An 18920-nucleotide genomic window follows, 5' to 3' on the forward strand; every position below is an offset into this window, starting at 1 on the left:
TAACTCCAACTCATACATGTGTGATGATAACCATGCTGACTCTGTATTAGAAAATGAACATACTATGTTCACAGTTCACAGTTAACAGTTTTAACTGTCTTGCCCACCAAACACTACATACGTATACATTCAACAGCACATAGAATCTCCATGATGTAATCTGATGGAGACCTCAGAAATGCTCCATATAAATATTGCTCTCAGCAATCTCTGTCAGTGGCAGCTCCAACCTCCAACTCCCAATGACTCTTCCCTTCTCCACCCAAACTTCAATCCCAACAGGATCTTGCCCACAGACAACCTTTCAGCCATAGACCTCACACACACAGTAAACCACATTTATTCTCCTGCTTTTCAAAACCCAGCACCCAGCAACCTTCCATGAAACAAAGGACCAAGGGTCCCTGATGGTGGATGTTCTTCTGTATATGTTTCTCTTATTGGTTGATGAATAAAGCACTAGCTGGCCAGTAGCCAGGTAGGAAGGATAGGCAGGGCTGCCAGACGAGGAGAATGTGGGGGGAAGGAGAGAGAGGCTGCAAAGAGACACCATGCCGCTGAAGGAGTAACATGCTGGATTTCGGGTAAGCCACAGCCTCGTGGCAATACATAGATTAATAGAAATGGGTTAATAATTAAGACAGAGCTATCCAATAAGAAGCCTGAGCCATCAGCCAAACATTTTATACTTAATGTAAGTCTTTGTGTGTTTATTTGGGGCAAAGAGGCTGTGGGACCAGGCAGGACAGAAACCTCCATCGACAGGTGCCAGTGTAGATTTCAGGTGGCTGGGACAGCAAGGCTGACTCAGGCCCTAGATATCTTTGTCCAAGAGAACAAACAACAAGTTGCATGTTGCTCATGACTTTGTTGGTCCGGGTGACTATTTTCCCAGTTAGAGTACATCCTTCCAAACCATCAACTGGACTTACAGCCACTGCTAGAGGAAAGCAAGAGATACTTCCTCTCTTCACCCTGTTCCTGATAGGCTGTCTGCTTGTAACAGAGGTGGGGAAGAGAGTCCTTCTTCCATCACGAATATTCAACATGTACCTATCACAGGGTATGCATTTTTAAGTGGCAAAAAACCCTAATATATGTCCAAAATGTTCTACATTACCTGATAAGGAGAGATATGGCTGTGTTGTCCTGGAAGGCTGACTTCACCAGATTTAGGAGGGAGAGAAGCAATCGCTGCAATAGAAGAATTTTTTTAAATACATGAATTTTTTTTAAGAAACCAAGTTGCATATTTTAATAATTAATTAGGATTTCTAAGTAAGCAAAATGTGTTCCTATGTAGTTCTGGCATAAAATCATCTCTGCAGTTTAGATCTGAGATGTCCCTCAAGGCCTTGTATTAAAGACTTGGGCTATTGGAAATGATGGGTCCTTGAAGGGGCGGAGCCTAGTGGGAAGAAGTTGGGTCATAGGGAAGACGTCCTTAAAGAGAATGTTGGACCCCTGGCCTCTTTCTGGTCCATTGAGCTAATACTCCCTCCATGATGCTCTGCTCACCACAGACCCAGGCCTTTGAAATCGTGAGCCACAATGAACCTTCCCTGCCTGTCTTAGCTGTTTAGCTCAGTACCCCACAGGTGATGGGAGGATAACATTACTGTGAATACACAGCTGTTTATCTCTTTACATCACATAAGCTTAAAACTCTGTGCTACAAAAATAAGGGAAACTGATGCAAAAGATCAATTCTTTCCTTCACGTGTTGGTCTTATGTAGACACAAGAGATGACCCACAACTTCAGTAGATCGACTGAGGAAAATAAACACAGGACACATTGAAGGTGGGGCAGAAGAGGTTGGGTTTAAGCCATGATTTTGGCCAAGCTACTTGCAAAATGCTCACAACACTAATGAATACACAATAGCAAGAAATCCTCAAAGGAGCTGGGGACTTCCCAAATGCGGCAGCTCATGCTTTGTGGAAACTTTTAATGTGACACGTGGAACTTGGAGTGCACAAGGGAGGCAGCCTGGGTGAAGTCAAAGAATGGGGATACTGAAAACAGAGCCCCAATCTTAGCAAGGGCCAACCAGCTGAGGGTCTTTCCCTGGCTGAAACTCCCTCTAGATGCTGAGGGCTGGTGTGTGCCGCCGCCCTCTTGCCTCACCCTTTCACACCCTACTGCTGTGACAGTGCCTACAAAGTCCCTACCCCATAGTGACTACTGAAAGTGAAACTGTGAGATGACTTCTCAGAGTAGTTTAGCCTTCCAACAACTGTCCTGTCTGACTGATCGGGCGCAGACTCTTCTGCGTGACAGTTGTACTTGAATTGGGTTAAGTTTGGAAGAGATCGCCTGCAGTAACTTACAGGACCATCCCACGATTTTAAAGGAGAGTAAAAGCCTTGAAAGTTATCTTTTTAACGTTCATTTTATTTAAGCATTAAGCAGAGAGAGCTTTACTGCTAAATCTACTCCCAACTCTAAAACTTCTCCTGAAAAGATTATCTAAACACTGATTGCCCCCAACATCTAGATTTTCCTGCTAGAGAAGCTGGTGTTGAGGCAGTCCACACATCTTCCTCTGGAGGTCTTCCTGAGCCCCTCCTGGTACTCACATGCAGCCCTCACTTCGTCCGAACTGTACCCATAGTTTTCCTTTCCACTTTTTAACCTTGCCTCGGGATCTGTTTTGTTTGGCTTCATGCTTGCAGTTTTCCTGGAATTAGAGCATTTTGGTTACAGCCTCTGCTCAGCAGCGGTAGGCAGCCCATGCATTTGTGAACGCCAGTGAGAGGGAGGAACAGGGTTCATCGTGGCAGGTGTGGGGACTCAACTCCCAAAAGCCCCTAAGCAAATCAGGGTTCAGTAACCGAAACCCCTGAGCCCAACTGTTGTTCCACCATCTGTTGTTGAAACCCAGGGACACGCGCTTGACACCACAGCTTCTAGCAGCTGCCCTCATGTCACAGTAACAGAGCCCAGTGGTCGTGCCAAAGACTTCATGGCTGGCAAAACCAAAAGTATTTACTGTGTATCCCTTTGTACAAAAAGCTGGTTGATCCCCAAAACAGAGCAGAGATCAGTGCATCTCCCTACGGGAACAAAGTTGGATAATGGCTAGCCAGAAAATGAAAAATGTTCATACTCAACTCCCAAGAGCATCTCCCAAAAACAATCATGATATATGCAAAGGTCTGCCTGAAAGATGACTCACATGCCGGGCGTTGGTGGTGCACGCCTTTAATCCCAGCACTCAGGAGGCAGGGGCAGGCGGATCTCTGTGAGTTCGAGGCCAGCCTGGTCTCCAGAGTGAGTGCCAGGCTCCAAAGCTGCACAGAGAAACCCTGTCTCGGGAAAAAAAAAATGACTCATACATGAGCCACAGACAAACCAAGGGGCCAATATCAGTAAGTCACCCTGACATCACCTTGACCACGCTCATTAGGGTGTGGTCGGACACACCTGTAGCCAGCTTCTAGCAGGTATGGCTTACAGTCTCCCCTACATGGTTATTTGGGGGGGGGGGTTCGGGACAGGGTTTCTCTGTGTAGCTTTGTAGACCAACTCACAGAGATCTGCCTGCCTCTGCCTCCCGAGTGCTGGGAGTGCCCAGCTGTATGGTTATTTTAACACAAAAATACAAGTGGCTGGAGACAGCAATGTGGACAAATGGGAAGGAAAAGGCTTGGAGATGCAGACAGGCTGTGAGCCACCATCATGCTCCCAGGACAAGGCAATCTGTTCTAAACCAGGAGCTGCACATAGGTGAGGGACCTGGCTGGGGCAACAGCTGCCCTGTCTACATGCCTGACTCTTCACAAGCAGAATGTTAGAAATATCACCTCTCTCTCTCTTATAACCCTCAGCCACAAATGGAAAAGGTCTATACAACCATGGCAAGAAACCAGCAAGACTGAAACCTGTGCAGAGCTCAGAGCAGCACCCTACTGTTAAGGGGTGGGTATGAGTGAAACAGAGGGAGGGGTCTTAGACGTTGCCATGGCTACACATGCCTATTGTTATTCTCCACCATTTTGATAAATAACTCTGGATTGCACTACTGTGCCTTGAAATCCTTTAAGATCCTGAGAAGGGAACCAAAGGTCAACCATCAGCCTGCTCATCCGAGGAGGAATCCAGATTGTAACCCCCTGGTAACCATGGGCAAGAGAAATTCCACAACAGGATCTGTTTCCTTGCTCTCCCTCATCTCACATCAGGCCCCAAAGGGCAGTTTCCAGACTGTTACTGCCTGGGCCTCAGAACATAGCTGTCTCTCTCAGAACCTGGTTTGTTTTTTCCACCAGGGACAAAGGGTGAATGGAAAGAACCTGTCATTTGGAAACCATTACACATCCATTCATGGAGCTGTACATAGCCTAAAAGGTTTTCAAATTTCAGAGCCTAGAAACTTCATATTATTTAATAAACACTGGCTCCTAGATGTAGTTGCAGACACTTTCAGCCAAAGTGCTACATTGAAACATTCTGGGTGACTGTGACAGACATTCACAGCGGCCACCATGTATCCCTGTGAACATACTGGTTACCATGTATTCCTGTGAGCACATCAGCTAACATGTATCCCTGTGAACTTACCAGCTACCATGTATTCCTGTAAACACAATGGCTACCATGCATTCCTGTGAACACACCAGCTACCATGTATTCCTGTGAGCACATCAGCTACCGTGTATTCCTGTGAACACTCTGGCTACCATGTATTTCTGTGAGCACATTGGCCACCATGTATTCCTGTGAACACATCAGCTACCATGTATCCCTGTGAACTTACCAGCTACCATGTATTCCTGTGAACACATCAGCTAACATGTATCCCTGTGAACTTACCAGCTACCATGTATTCCTGTAAACACAATGGCTACCATGCATTCCTGTGAACATATCAGCTACCATGTATTCCTGTGAGCACACTGGCTACCATGTATTCCTGTGAGCACACTGGCTACCATGTATTTCTGTAAACACAATGGCTACCCTGTATTCCTGTAAACACAATGGCTATCATGCATTCCTGTAAACACACTGGCTACCATGTATTCCTGTGAACACATCAGCTACCATGTATTCCTGTGAATACACTAGCTACTATGTATTTCTGTGAATATACCAGCTACCATGAATTCCTGTGAATACACTGGCTGCTGTGTACCCTTGTGAACACAACAGCTAGCATGAATTCCTGTGAATCCGGACTTAGTTGCCTCAAAAGTGTTTGCAGACACTCTGGATGATGTAGGAATGAGAGTCCTTTTCACTGCTGTCTTCTCAGTGCTAGGACAAGCCACAGACAGTGCCTAATTTGTCTACCAGATCAATGCCACATGCCTTATAGGCATCAGTCTGGCAGGGCTGGCTATCCTGCAACATGCCTCAAGTCCCAGTGCAATTTCTGCAGGTGCATTGGCTCAGAGCAAGAAGAACAACAGCTGCTAATAGTCACAGTGCACAGTGTCCTCTTGTGGAGAGAGCTGAAAATGCTAGGTGCTCAGCAAACCTCCATCTCCGTAGAGAGCCTAAGCAAGTCCTCTGTAGACAGTTTGCCCAAGGTTGCTTTATGGGTTTGTGATTGGCTTATGTTTTACAAAATGTCTAATCCCCCAAGCCCTATAGTCCCATGCTTGAATGTTGCCATGGTTACTTGGTTTTGTTTTGGCAGAAAGCTGAAGAGGTTTCCAACTTACCTTATTTCAATTTGATAACTAGATTCTGAAAAATAAAAGAGGGTGGGGAAGAAAAATCCCATTAGCAAAATGAGGATAGTGGTTCTAAAAGTAACTCTCATTAATTTTTATTGACTCTCTGACTTGATAAATCTCACTTTGACTCAGTCTGTATTCAAGGTAACCCTGCACTGAATCAGGAAAATCCTAAGGTCAAGGAAAACAGGTTCAGTATCAGAAAAATAAATACTCTGTAGGTGCTTGAAAGATAGTAGATTTCCTTGTGTGCCCAGTGAGTGCTGATTGAATTTGACACCCAGTGTTTCACAACTCTGTCACCAAGAAGGACTTTAGGTAACCAAGCCAGCCACACTAGTCATTGGTTGCTTACTGTGTGCCAGCCCACTAGAACCATGCAAAGCATGTCCTATTGCAACAGTCCAGGATATAGACACCAGTGTTGCTCTATTCTAACAAACAAGACACCATAATGCTGATTTATCTTCATTCCTTAATACTAAGATCCATTTTCCATCAATTTTATATGCATGAGCAATACCAATTCATATCATTGAGACTACACACACAACAACAACAAAGCTGCCATCCCTTCCCTGGCCAATGGTACCAATCAGTGGACTCTTGCAAGGATAAGGAGGAATCCAGATCTAAAACTCCACTTCTCCCCAGTCGGTGTGCAGAATTCATGCTCTTCACATCTCCGCTCTCCCAACCAGGCTCTGCTGGGGTCTGGAAAACATCACTTTCCTTTCCTATTGTTTTTTTAGGTATTAGTCCCACCTGTTTCAAATTCTAATAACATCATCCAATTCAGATCTCAGACTAAACTCAGAACCACTTTTATCTGCATAATAAGAAACTCTAGTCTCCCTCCATCAGTACCCTCCAATAGTGGGATGAGCCACATGTTCCCACTCAGGTGGGAATGGTGCAGGATTCTGGGTCACTCTCTCCACTCTGCCATTCCAAGGCCTATGAGCAGGGTCAGCAGGACCCTCAGCCATCCTCAGTCAGTTCTCAATTAACCAGAGACACATGGAGAATTCCCTGGGTGCCAGCAAAGCACCAGAAAACACTCCTGGAGGGGAAATGTTTGCTACATTTTATGGATTGAAATTATATCATACTGGGGAAGCTCAGAAAGTCACTGATTTTTACATGTATGCTACTGTGTGAGTATAATTTCACTGTAGCCACATCTGACCTGGTGGTATAGGGCAAACACTGTAAGTAGGTTATGGCACATCTCTGTTCACAGACCCAGACTTGTTGTGACAAGAGAGGGAAAGAAATAGCTCATATTGGTGTGGGCTTTTCACATGGAAATTACTTTATGTAATTTCTATGTAAATCTAAGATGCATCACAGAAATATTTTAAGGTGGGGTCTTACTATGCAACCACACTGGCCTGTAAATTACTCTGTAGGCCAGGCTAGCCTCAAAGTTGTGACAACCCTCCAGCCTCAGCTTCCTGAGTACTGGAATTACACACATGAGCCACTGCACTTGGCTCAGGACTCTTAATGCACATTTTTAAAATTTTTATAACTAATCTGTAGGATGACATTTACAGAAAAGCAAACTAAAAAAAGAAAGAAAGAAAGAAAAGAAACCACTCAGGCTGTTTATAGAACAACACCCACCAACCAACCTTCTTTCAGGGCTAATATGGGGCAGACAGGAGCCTAAGAGAAGGAGAAAACCTCAAACATCAGAACTTCTCCGCCAATTACATGAATGCTATAGCAAGAATCCCCAACCCATAGTACCTTCTTGATGACATGGAAGACCATTTCAACCATTCTAATTTAAAACTCAGTACACAGCATGTGAGGAATGGGTCTGTTGGCCAAGCAAAATTCTCATTTTGAGTTCACAGGCTCTCACTGCTCTCCAACTTCCATTTTCCAAGGAATAAAATTAACTTCCAATAACCCAGCCACAAAAAGACAAACATGATATGTACTCACTCATATGTGGATTTTAGACACAGAGTAAGGGATTACCATCTTACAGTCCACACTGCCAGAGAAACTAGTAAACAATGAAGACCCTAAAAGAGACAAACTTTTGTCCCCTGGAGAAGGAGAAAGGGTCACCATCCCCTGAGCAAATTGAGAGCATGGGAAGAGGGGGGAGGAAGCTACGAGAGTGAGAAGGGAAGAAAAGGAAGGGTGCAGAGGTCATGAGGAAGCAGAAAGGTTGAGTCAGGTGTAGATTAGAAGAAAGGACATATGACAGGTAGGGTTTTAGTTGGGGGGTGGTAGGGGAGGAAGGAAGGGGGAAGGGAACTGGGATTGTCATGTAATTCAATCTTGTTTGTAATTCAAATACATAAAAAAATTAAAAAATTAAAAAAACAAATTAACCTCCAAATCAAAGCCTGATCCATGAAGGAGCTACAGCCAGACCCCATCCTTATGCTAGATCATGGGATTTATCTGGCATGTCTAGCTGAGAAAGGGAGATCAATGGAAAACAGTCAGTAGATCACACCTGGCACACACACACACACACACACACACACACACACACACACACACACACTGTTCACAAATTTAACAAGGCAAGTCAAGTGACAGGCACCCAAACATCAAATCTCAGCTCTTACAAAAAATAATTTAACTGTAGAAAGTGTTCAAGTCAGAGAAAAGACAAAGATTCAGCATTTAGAGAGCTCTGGGCTGTCACATGTCAAATCATGTGACAAGTTTCGACTGTCAAACTCTGTAACAAGCCCCCTCATTCTAGAACCCAACCTCCAGACCAGCCACAGCTTCCACACAGCCGGGAGTGTCTCTCAGCAGTCTCATTCATGAGACCTGTGCAACATTTCCACTAACTTAGCATGTGCCTTGTTTTCCTTTTAACCTCTGCAGCCACCCTCTACACTGGGACGGTTTAAACACCACAGAATAGGAAAGGCATGTTCCAACCAATGCCATTCTAGAAAAGCAATTTCATGTTAAAGGACATATTGCCATAGCTGTCTATCCTTGCAAATAAGTTCACAAGTCAAGAAATCCACATCTCAGCAAGAAAGTCTCATTGGCCACCTTCTCCAAGGTGGGTCAGCCTGGGCCCTAGGGGAATGGCCATCTCTTCCCTGTACTCTTCCCATAGTTCGTGTCAAAGACTGAAAGCCTTGCCTCTTAGCGTCAGTTTTGCTTTGCTCAGCATCCCTATTACCTCTGTCCCAGCTCATTAAGGCAGAATAGGAGTGGCAAATGTGTGTGTGTGTGTGTGTGTGTGTGTGTGTGTGTGTGTGTGTGTTTATAGGTACTGTGTGAGTAGACATTGGGAAGTACTAGATGAAGCTGACCATATAATCATCATTCCATGCATGCATCACTTTTTAATGGGAAAAAAACATTAAAGATGTATTTTCAAGTCATGATATGTTGTGACTAATACAGGTCTCCAGAACACATTCGCTCCATACAAAGCCTTGGATCCTGTAACCAGCATGGCCCAGTCCCTCATCCCTAACTCTGGAAACCACCAATCCACTTAGCTTCTGTGTGCCCAACTGTTGAGTATGCCACAAACGCGCAAGATCCCTCCACACTTGTCTGTCTATACCTGACTCATTCCTCTTAATGTATTCAATTTCATTACGTTGTCCCACATAACAGGACTTCTGCGCTTTAAAAGCTAAATGGTATCCCCTTGTGTGAATAAATGTTATGTGTATTATAGAAGTGTATGTTCATATATGTGTCTGTGTGTTCATGTGTATGTATGTATATATTCATGCATGTATGCACATGTGTTCGTGTGTGTATGTATGTGTGTGCACATGTGTGTTCATATGTGTATTATGTGTAGCACATGTGTGTAGCACTGCCATTACAAGTCATCAGTTGATGGGCACTCAGCCTGTTTTGATATCTATCATGAACTGCTCTGCAGTGAACATGGGAAGGCATACGTGTCTCTGAAACACTTGTTTCGTTCCCTATGGATATTCAGCCAGCAAGGAAGACAGTTGGATCACACGGAATTCCACTTTTAGTCTCTAAAGAACCTCTATGTCATTCTCCATGGCGGCCATGCCTGTTCACACTCCAGCCAACAGTGTGTATGCCTCCCTTGCCAGCTCTTGTCCTTTACGTACATGATGGTAGCCATCTGCTGGGTGCTGTGAGGTCTCACTAGAGTGGAACTCATCTTTCAAAGAAGTTGATAAGCTCACTCCCTTCAACTGCTTGTACCACAAGTTCTAAACCCCACAGAAATTCATATGGAAAAAACAATACCTTCTTTTTCTCTCCTGCAGACATCGCAGCAGCAGAATATTACAATCAGAGTGATGATCAGGATCAAGAGCAAGGAAAAGGCCACTGCCAGCAGGACAATGGCCCAGGTTGGCAGCGATGAGCCAGTACTCTCTATGACAGCAAGAAATAAAGGAGTTTAGTGACATCCATACCTTGTAGGCTCACTGGTTCTAGTGGGATCTAAATTGCCTTGTGTCTTCAATAATATCATAACTCTTCAGCCTACTACAGCGGGGCATTCTCAGTCAGCCTCCCTCCTGTGTGTTTAATGACTCAGTCCTCAACAGTATCTCCTATCCCAGTATTTATTGGCACAAGTAATTGCTTTGAAACCCAGGTCCACTTATCAGTGGGTTGAACCTCCCACATTCCTGGGAGCTGGGTAGGGGTAAGGCAGCAAGGCAACTGCCAAAGGTTAGAGTTCTGATTACCATGCTGGACAGCCTTTGGTTAGCCAGAACTGTTGAGTAGACAATGGTGGGTTCTGGCATCCATGTTCTGTGATTATGTAGAGCAAAGGTAATAGGAACACCCTACAGGAGCGCAAAAGACCCTATATACTCAGCTTTCCCCAAGGCCCCACCAGAGCCTACCCCTAAATGCATTTCTCCTATAGTCGTGTGCATTTCCCTCAGGTCTTGTGGGGCTGATGTCATTAGTGCCTTACTTCACCCTCTTATTTTATCCAGTAAGGCATGGAGTAAGACAAAGGTAACTTGAGGCAGAAAAAGCAAGGAATGGAAGAAAAATATGGAAGGAAATTTTAAAAATGGCCTTGGTTCTTCGTTGTTTGTTTGATTTGTTTTGTCTTTGTAACCACTTTTCAAGAGCTGACATGCTGGCTTTGGGTGGTCATGTAAATTCAATTTTTCATTACAAATGTGTGTATTTAAATATATAGCTCCTTAGTTGTCCTGCCTACATTTCAAGTGCCAAATCAACCCAGAGGGAGCATTTACACCATCCTTGAAAGTCCTGGATGATCCCGAGGGAGCTTTAAACACCTGTTCCTGCCTATATGCCCAAGCAGGAACCACACAGAAGTCAAACCATAGACACCCATGTTGATCTGTAGAACCGTGAGTTGTATTCTATAAGGTCTGCTGGCCTGCCCCACTGGTAGCTCAGTGAAAATAAAGTAGAGGCTAGTCTCTAGAAAGTTTAAAATAACAGGCTTCCTCTGCAGGGACGTGGAGTTCACTTTGGAACCAGTGGCAGGGGAGGCTAATGGGGAAAATCTCTCTTGGGAGCTCTCCTCATAGAGAGTAGAATGTTTAGAAAGGATCACTTCTGCCCCGGTTCTGAGACAAGAGTAAGCAAGAGCCCAGATGCAAAAGAAGCCACAGGCAAGCAAGAGCCCAGGTACATGAGAAGCCACAGGCAAGCAAGAGCCCAGGTACATGAGAAGCCACAGGCAAGTCTAGAGAGGAGACTTGGCAGCTAACAGTACTTGCTGCTCTTGCAAAGGACCAGAGTTCTGCCCCACATAGCACAGCTCATAAATGCATATAACTCCTGCTCCTGTGGGATCTGAGGCCCTCTGTGGGCATTACACTCATGTGAGTATACACACACACACACACACACACACACACACACACACACACACACAAATGATGCCAGGTGGTGGTGTTACAGGCTTTTAGTCCCAGCACCCAGGAGGCAGAAGCAAATGATCTTTGTGAGTTCAAAGTCAATCTGGCCTATAGAGTGACTTCCAGGACAGCCAGGGCTATACAGTGAAACCCTCAAAAAACAAAAACAAAAAACAAGTGCAACAAATGCATAGACTTTTCTGAAAACAAACCAGGGAACTGTATGTGCTTTGGAAAATTGTATGATACCTTAAAAGATACCTGTTTTTGCTCTTCATGAATTGCTTCTGTTTCTTTATTTCAGAATTAGAAAATGTTGGACAATTTTGATGGTTGTTTTATTTTTTTAAGATTTTATTTATTTATTTTGTATACAGTCTTCTGCCTGTATGCCAGCAGAGGGCACTAGATCTTATTCAAGGTGGTTGTGAGCCACCTTGTGGTTGTTGGGAATTGAACTCAGGATCTCTGGAAGAATAGTCAGTGCTCTTAATCACTGAGTTATCTCTCCAGCCCGGTTGTTTCATTTTTTAACAGCTTACGTTTTCTGTCATTTCAAACTGCTGCTGTTTCCATTTCTTCTTAGGTATCTTCTACGATCTATACTGGTCCTAACTCCTTTCAAATCAAGTGTTGTGTGTTACATTCCTTGTACCCCACACACCTGGGATGTACTAGTTATGATGGAAGGTGGATAAATGACAGGTGGATGTGTGGGTGGATGGATAGATGGATGAGAGAGGAATGAGTAAGTGAGTAAACAGTTAGATGGGAATACAGAAAGATGGGTGACGGATGGATGAGTGATAAATGGATGAGTGATGGCTGGATGGGTGGCGGATGGCTGGTCAGAGAGATGGATGGACAGACGGATGGACGGATTAAAAAGCTGAGTTCTTACCTGCTTCCTGCACTGGGAAGTCAGCTACACTGAGGCAGGCCTAGACCTCTTCTTTCTCCCCATGTTGAGATATACAGAGAAGAATTGCAGGATGTAGGAAGTCCAAACTACTTTTCTAATGCCATCTATTGCCACCTTACCCAATGTCTCTGTGAGATAAGATAGGAAAGAGAGAGAGTCCTGCCCTACACAAAGAACTATAGGCAACTGGGGAAGGCTGAGAGCAGGAAAATCAGTCTTCCCCGGGGAGGAGCACATGGAGCAGTCAGATTCAAAACCTCCTCCAGACCCTAAAAGAGACAAACTTTGTCCCCTGGAGAAGGGGAAAGGGTCACTATCCCCTGAGCAAATTGAGAGCACGGGAAGAGGGGGAGGGAGCTACGGGAATGAGAAGGGAAGAAGAGGAAGGATGCAGAGGTCATGAGGGAGCAGAAAGGTTGAGTCAGGTGTAGATTAGAAGAAAGGATATGTGACAGGTAGGGTTTTAGTTGGGGGTGGTAGGGGAGGAAGGGAGGGAGAAGGGAACTGGGATTGTCATGTAATTCAATCTTGTTTGTAATTCAAATAGAGAGAGAGAGAGAGAGAGAGAGAGAGAGAGAGAGAGAGAAATAAAATCAAAACCTCCTCCAGTGAGGCAGAGTCAAGAGGTCTGCAAAGGCACCCCAGATGCTTCACGTGCAAGTGGCTGGTGACCCACACTTTGGGAATGATGTTCAAGTCACTCTGCCCCATTATGGGATATGTCTATGTTTCCCTTCCCAAGAACACAATACTGAGATTACAAAGGCCAGAGCTACATTTTTGACTCTCACAGCACAGATGAGAAGCAGACTTCTATCTACATGGAAGCCTCTTAACTGTCAGCCATGTTGGACTTCCCACCAGAGGACCCTGTTTACTTTCTGAGTTGTCTTTGGCCTCTGGTTCATTTGCCAGTCACAAGTCTTGCTCTGCCAGGTTGTTCTGATTCAAGAATTGTGTGTGAAAGTTTCTGAGGTAGGACTCATGTGTACAAAATCGACATCAAGTTAGACAGACTCTTTCTCAAACCCAAGTTTGCAAATGTTACAAGTTTTCATGATAAGGAAGTTAACTGAGGTTAAACATGAGGCCTGGCTCCTGATGTAAGAGATAGGCTTGAATTCTCCCTACCAAGAACATGTTTATTGATGACTCAAGTATTCCCTGCCTATGGCCTCTCCTTCTCCTACTTGACATCTCAACCTTCTGTCAAACCACACTGGATCCAACAACCTTCCTCAACTGAGTAGAGTGCCAGCTTTCTCCTTGAGTGTGCATGTGTACAGGGGAAAAGCTACTACCTCTTGGGGCTGAGGACTGAGTGCAGAAGGGAATGGGGGACTTCGTATTATCAGGCACTGTCATCTTCCTTAATTCAGCCACCCTACCCAGCCTTACTCAACAGCCCCACATTGAGACAGTGTGGGTATCAGAAGCCAGGTGGTTCATTTTCACTTCCGAATTACTGTGACCATTCTTCCCTGGAAGTCCAGCCTTCCTCAGAATGTCACACTTCAACTCAAATCCCCCCTAGTCAAATCTATCATGTTTGAGGTCATCAGGAAGCATAAGTTACAATTGGGACTGCACAGGTGTCTTATTTTAATAATGTTTTTCACTTATCATCTGTTACATATATATGTATGCACATGTGTTCTTCTATACATATAAAACATGGATTAATTTTTTTTAGTAGAAGGTTGCAGGTGGGGCCATGCTATTCACCTGAAGATTTCTTTGTTGGGCATGATGGGGTGTTGTGTTGTTCTTTCCTCCCAATTGAATGATCCCTCTTAGAAAAAGAGAGAGGACCATAACACTCAGAAAGGTAAGGAAACTTGCAGGACTCACAAGGTTAGCCTTCTTCCCAAAGGCTACATAAGCTGCAACAATTTCACGGAGGACCCTTCAATGGACCTGCCTGCAAGTTGGGCAGGGAATTCCAAGGATACAGTGCTCCTGAATCATTTTGAGTCATTGGTGCTCCTGTGAGTAACCCCAATGAACTCCTTGGTACATCACCAGTGTCCTATCTGGAGGGAGTAAGTGTGGTAATATCTTTCTTGCACAAATAAAGCCTGCCCGGGGATCAGAGAAGGAGCAAGCCACAGCACACCTTACCTCCTCAGTGTCTCAGCAGAGAAAAAGAGCAATTTCCTATTTCTCCCTGCTTATATACTGTTTCTGCCCAGCTACATCACTTCCTGTCTGTCTATGCAGACCTCCAGACCTCTATGGTTAGCTAGTGGCAAGCTCCATTCTCTGACCCCCAGACAGGCTTCATTTGTGCAAGAAAGATATCACCACAAAGTAAGCATTCGTTCACATCTCTCCCCAACAAATGATGAAGGGGCTTTGCCTTCTAACATGGCTGTCTGCTACCCCATAGGTTTGTGATTTCAGTAACTAGGAAAGTTGGGTTTTCTATAACTGAGAAACCAGCTGTGGATACAAGCATTGGTTTCCCACATGACTGCTTCAGAGGAGCTTTTGACCTCTAGAGCATAGCATACTTTGTGATCCAAATCCATTGGGCTTCCTAAACTCAATCTAAGAAGCCTTGTGGTGCAGATGTGGGCACGGAACTGATGTCCCCATCCCCAAGGGAGTCTGTAAACTCTCACAGGTAGCTCACTTCTCCACCCTCCACAAACTTGACTCCAGCTCCTCTAGCTCCACAGCCAAGGTTGAATGAGGTCTGCAACTAATAAAACTTGCATAAAACACACAACATGGAGCCAGACACCAGCTGCTGTGATCTTGATGAATAATTTAGAGACGAATTACCCTTTTGCAAATGAGTCCAATAAAGCAAGGCTCATTGCTGCCCTCCTGCAGAGTCCCTTCCCGGCCCTCCAGCCTACAGATGCTGTAATTAAGGTGCAGTCCCAGTTAAGAAAGAACCCGCTGATGGGGGGGGCATGAAGCACCCTTCCCTTCTCCTTTCCCTTCAGAAGATGGCAGAGAGCTAATCTGTAAGATTCATTTCTAGAAGGGGCCATCCCTCAAGCTAGAGCATTGCACTGCCTCATTATCTGGGTGAAATGTGGGTTTTCAACAGTCAGTTCTGGTCTATTTGGTGCCAATGGCATTTTATCTTTCAGTCTTCCCAGTCAATGACTGGACCAGATTTCATTGTCCCTAAGTAGCTTACAGGAGAGCTGGGTTGGACATGGGCAAAGAAGGTGAAAATGGAGCATCTGGTTGAGCCCAAAAGCTAATAAGAAAATGTCAGGACACCTGTGGGGGGGGGCAACCCTGGACTAAGCTGAGCATCAAGAAGAATAAGGACAGGAAGATATTATTATAATAGACAGAAAAAAACTGAATTTTTATGAGAGAGAGAGAGAGGTAGACAGAGAGATGGAGATATGGATAAACACATGCTTATGGAAGCCATGAGAAAATGAAGGCTGGGGGTTAGAGGGCTACTTCCATAGCCAAGGAAGACTGAAATAGAAAAAGGGAACTGAAAAGATTCCCGCCTCCTTCCAGGACTCCCTTCCTCTTCCTCTTCCTCTTCCTCTTCCTCTTCCTCTTCCTCTTCCATATGACGAGGGGTTTACTGTGAGTCTCCAGGGCTGGGGTGACTGGAGTTGTAGTCAGTAGTAGATCCCTTACCTGGCAGATATGAGGCCCTGGGTTTATGCTCAGCACCACCCTTTCCTCCACAAAATTCAACTAAATCTCCATGTCCTACCATATCAGCACTGTACCCCTGAACCCCTGCCCGTGCCAGCTCAGAGCTCACAGGAGCCACAGGTTAGAGTTTCTGCCACGTCACAGTATATTCCTCTGGAAGACAAAATGATGTGATGTGCCCCTCTGTATGCTGCAAATATATTTCATTACCATTTGGCTAATAAAGAAGCTGATTTGGCCAATGGCCAGAGAGAATATAGCTAGGCAGGAAATCCAAACAGAGACACAGAGAGAAGGAAGGCAGAGTCAGGAAGACACCATGGAGGAGTAAGATGCCAGAACACTACCAGTAAGTCACAGCTACATGGTTGATACACAGAATAGCAGAAATGTGTTACTTTAATTGTGAGAGCTAGTCAGTAATAAGCCTGAGCCATCAGCCCAACAGTTTGTAATTAATATTAAGCCTCTGAGTGGTTTTTCGGGAACTAGAGGGCAGGAGAGAAACATCCAATTAAAACACAAAAAAAACTTTAAAGTGTTGCTATGTAGTCAGTTAGACAATAAGATGCTGTTTTGGTTTTTCAAGACAGAATCTCACTTTATAAACCAGACTTCCCTGGAACTTACTACATAGTCCAGATTGGCCACAAACTCTCAGCAAGCCTACTGCCTCCACTCCTGAGTGCTAGGATTATAAGCAGTAGCTACCACACCCAGCTTTATTTTTGAAAAACATTAAGTATTTGTCTCTGAACCTGCTGCCTTCTTATCTACGTGGTAGACAGGGCTTTTCAGTTCATTTGCAACTAGGAAACATAAAAACTCTTAAGAAATTATGAGGGCAGGTGAGATCATAGACTCACTAAGTTCACAGCACTGGACTTACCTCATTGCTCTCTCCACCCAACATCAAGGTCATAGTCCAAGTTGGCCATGTATATGTATGTTGACCAAGAGCCTGACCCTCCCATGAACTGGGAATGGTTTACTCCATAGCTTCCTGGCTGGCGCGGCTCACTTACCAGGTGGCGGCTGAACCACAGTCAGGTTGACAGTTAAGGACTTGCTAGCCTGCAGGTTCTTCAGCTCTGCCACACAAGTCAAGGTCCCATTGCCCAGCGGTGTGAGAGCCAGGACACTCAAGGCACTCGTAAAGTCACCCGGTTCCAGAACAGAATAGTAGCTGAAATTGCTTACCGGGACCTCAAGCTCCCAGGAAATATCTGGGAGTGGGGTCCAGCCCAGGGCATAGCAAGTCACCTTACAGGGTTCACCCTCTGTGACCAGAAGGCTGTCGCTAGGAATGTTCAGGGTCCCCATAACTAAAGAGAAGAGAGAAACAAGCTAAAGTATAACAGCCTCCTGATTTTCCCAATTTTTGCTTCAAATTACATCTCATGAGACTTCCTTCCCAGGCCTCAGGAAGGCTGTGTCTGTCCCAGGAAACCATAGTTCAGGTTTCATCTGTCATATCTATGTGCACCTGCTGGGTTATTACAAGCAGGCGATGTGTCTCCCAAGAATAATGAGAAATAAAAGCCAACGACCTCCAGCATAGAGCTACAGGATTCTCTTAGGCAGTCCTGGAAACAGGAGCAAAGCAGGAAATATTCTGTATTCTTTTCCCAGAGACTTGTAAATAGCAAATCTCTTCCCTTAAGTCTGAGCCAATCACCTTCATTTTATAATTTGGAGTCATAAACTTTTTTTGTCTTTTGTTTTGTTTTGAGACAAAATCTCATGTAGCCAAAGCTGGTCCCAAACATCACTCAAAGTTGGCTTTGGATTCCAGATCCTCTTGCCTCCAGCTCCCAAGGGCAGGGAAGACAGGCATGTGCACCCAGTAGTAAACTTTAAAAAAAGAACTGCCTTGGGTATTCTGTTAAAATGCATTTCTAGTTATAAGTTATATCAAAATCAAATCTATTATGAACTGAATTAACCCAATCAAGTTTCAGAATTATTGACTTAGATCAATGTTTCCTTAAAGAGCCCCCAGTTGCCAATGGCAGCATTCACACTGCAAGTAAGCCATCCGAAAATGATGTTTACTTGTGCTGACAATACCAAAATAACCTGAAGGTTGGCCCTGGCAAAGACACAGCCTTAGTGACATACATATGCATTCAAATGTTGAAATTCAAGCATGCTACAAGGCACCATTCCCAGATGCTTGAGATAATGGAAAGAACACAGGACTTGAACGGAAAACTCCGCTCTCATTCATGGCTCTGCAGCACTACTGCAACACTCAGAGCAAATCACTGAAATTTGGGGACTCGGAGCCCCTATCCCTGTATTTCCTATCTCTAAAGGGGATAATTTGACCAGAATAAACGATCTTCAAACACTTCGGCTTCAGTTCCTCTTTCAAAGCCACCAGAGACTCCAAAGAACTTCCTTTGTGTGGATAGTAGCTACATAAATTGTTCTAAAATATTTACTTAAAAATAACAGTCATAACTCATTACATGTTGATGTAAATGAACACATTTCCATTAAACTGTATTTTTAAACTAATAAAAAAATTATAAACCAAGTGGCAATGTTTATCTATGCAAATCTATGTTATGTTCAGTTAGATTTCCAAGCCAGCAGCTTCATTTGTATGCTACGGGATTGCTTCGTTTGAAGGGAACAGAAAGATATCTGACTTCCCACAGAAGTGCAGCTAGAACAGCACACAGTGTTGAATAACCTTTTTAAATAAGCATGGGTATTCTTTGACACCAGGCAGAAGAAAGTCAAACAGGAGTGTTTTCTTGAAGGGACACTCACTATAGAACCTGAAACCACGATGAGGGCT

General features: G+C 44.4%; 1 protein-coding gene across 1 annotated transcript in view; it reads right to left on the reverse strand.

Annotated features, from left to right (window-relative positions):
- Igsf5 (immunoglobulin superfamily member 5) overlaps window positions 1-18920 on the reverse strand; it is a 40873-nt gene that overhangs the window by 11463 nt on the left and 10490 nt on the right. Inside the window, exons 3-7 of the mRNA XM_035443551.1 lie at window positions 17137-17436; window positions 9932-10063; window positions 5672-5696; window positions 2582-2682; window positions 1121-1194 (exon numbers count right to left, since the gene is read on the reverse strand). Of these exons, the coding sequence (XP_035299442.1) occupies window positions 1121-1194; window positions 2582-2682; window positions 5672-5696; window positions 9932-10063; window positions 17137-17436 (632 nt within the window). The remainder of the gene's footprint in view (window positions 1-1120; window positions 1195-2581; window positions 2683-5671; window positions 5697-9931; window positions 10064-17136; window positions 17437-18920) is intronic.

Source organism: Cricetulus griseus, chromosome 4 (assembly GCF_003668045.3).
Source record: "Cricetulus griseus strain 17A/GY chromosome 4, alternate assembly CriGri-PICRH-1.0, whole genome shotgun sequence".
In the NCBI taxonomy this organism is placed as follows: Eukaryota; Metazoa; Chordata; class Mammalia; order Rodentia; family Cricetidae; genus Cricetulus; species Cricetulus griseus.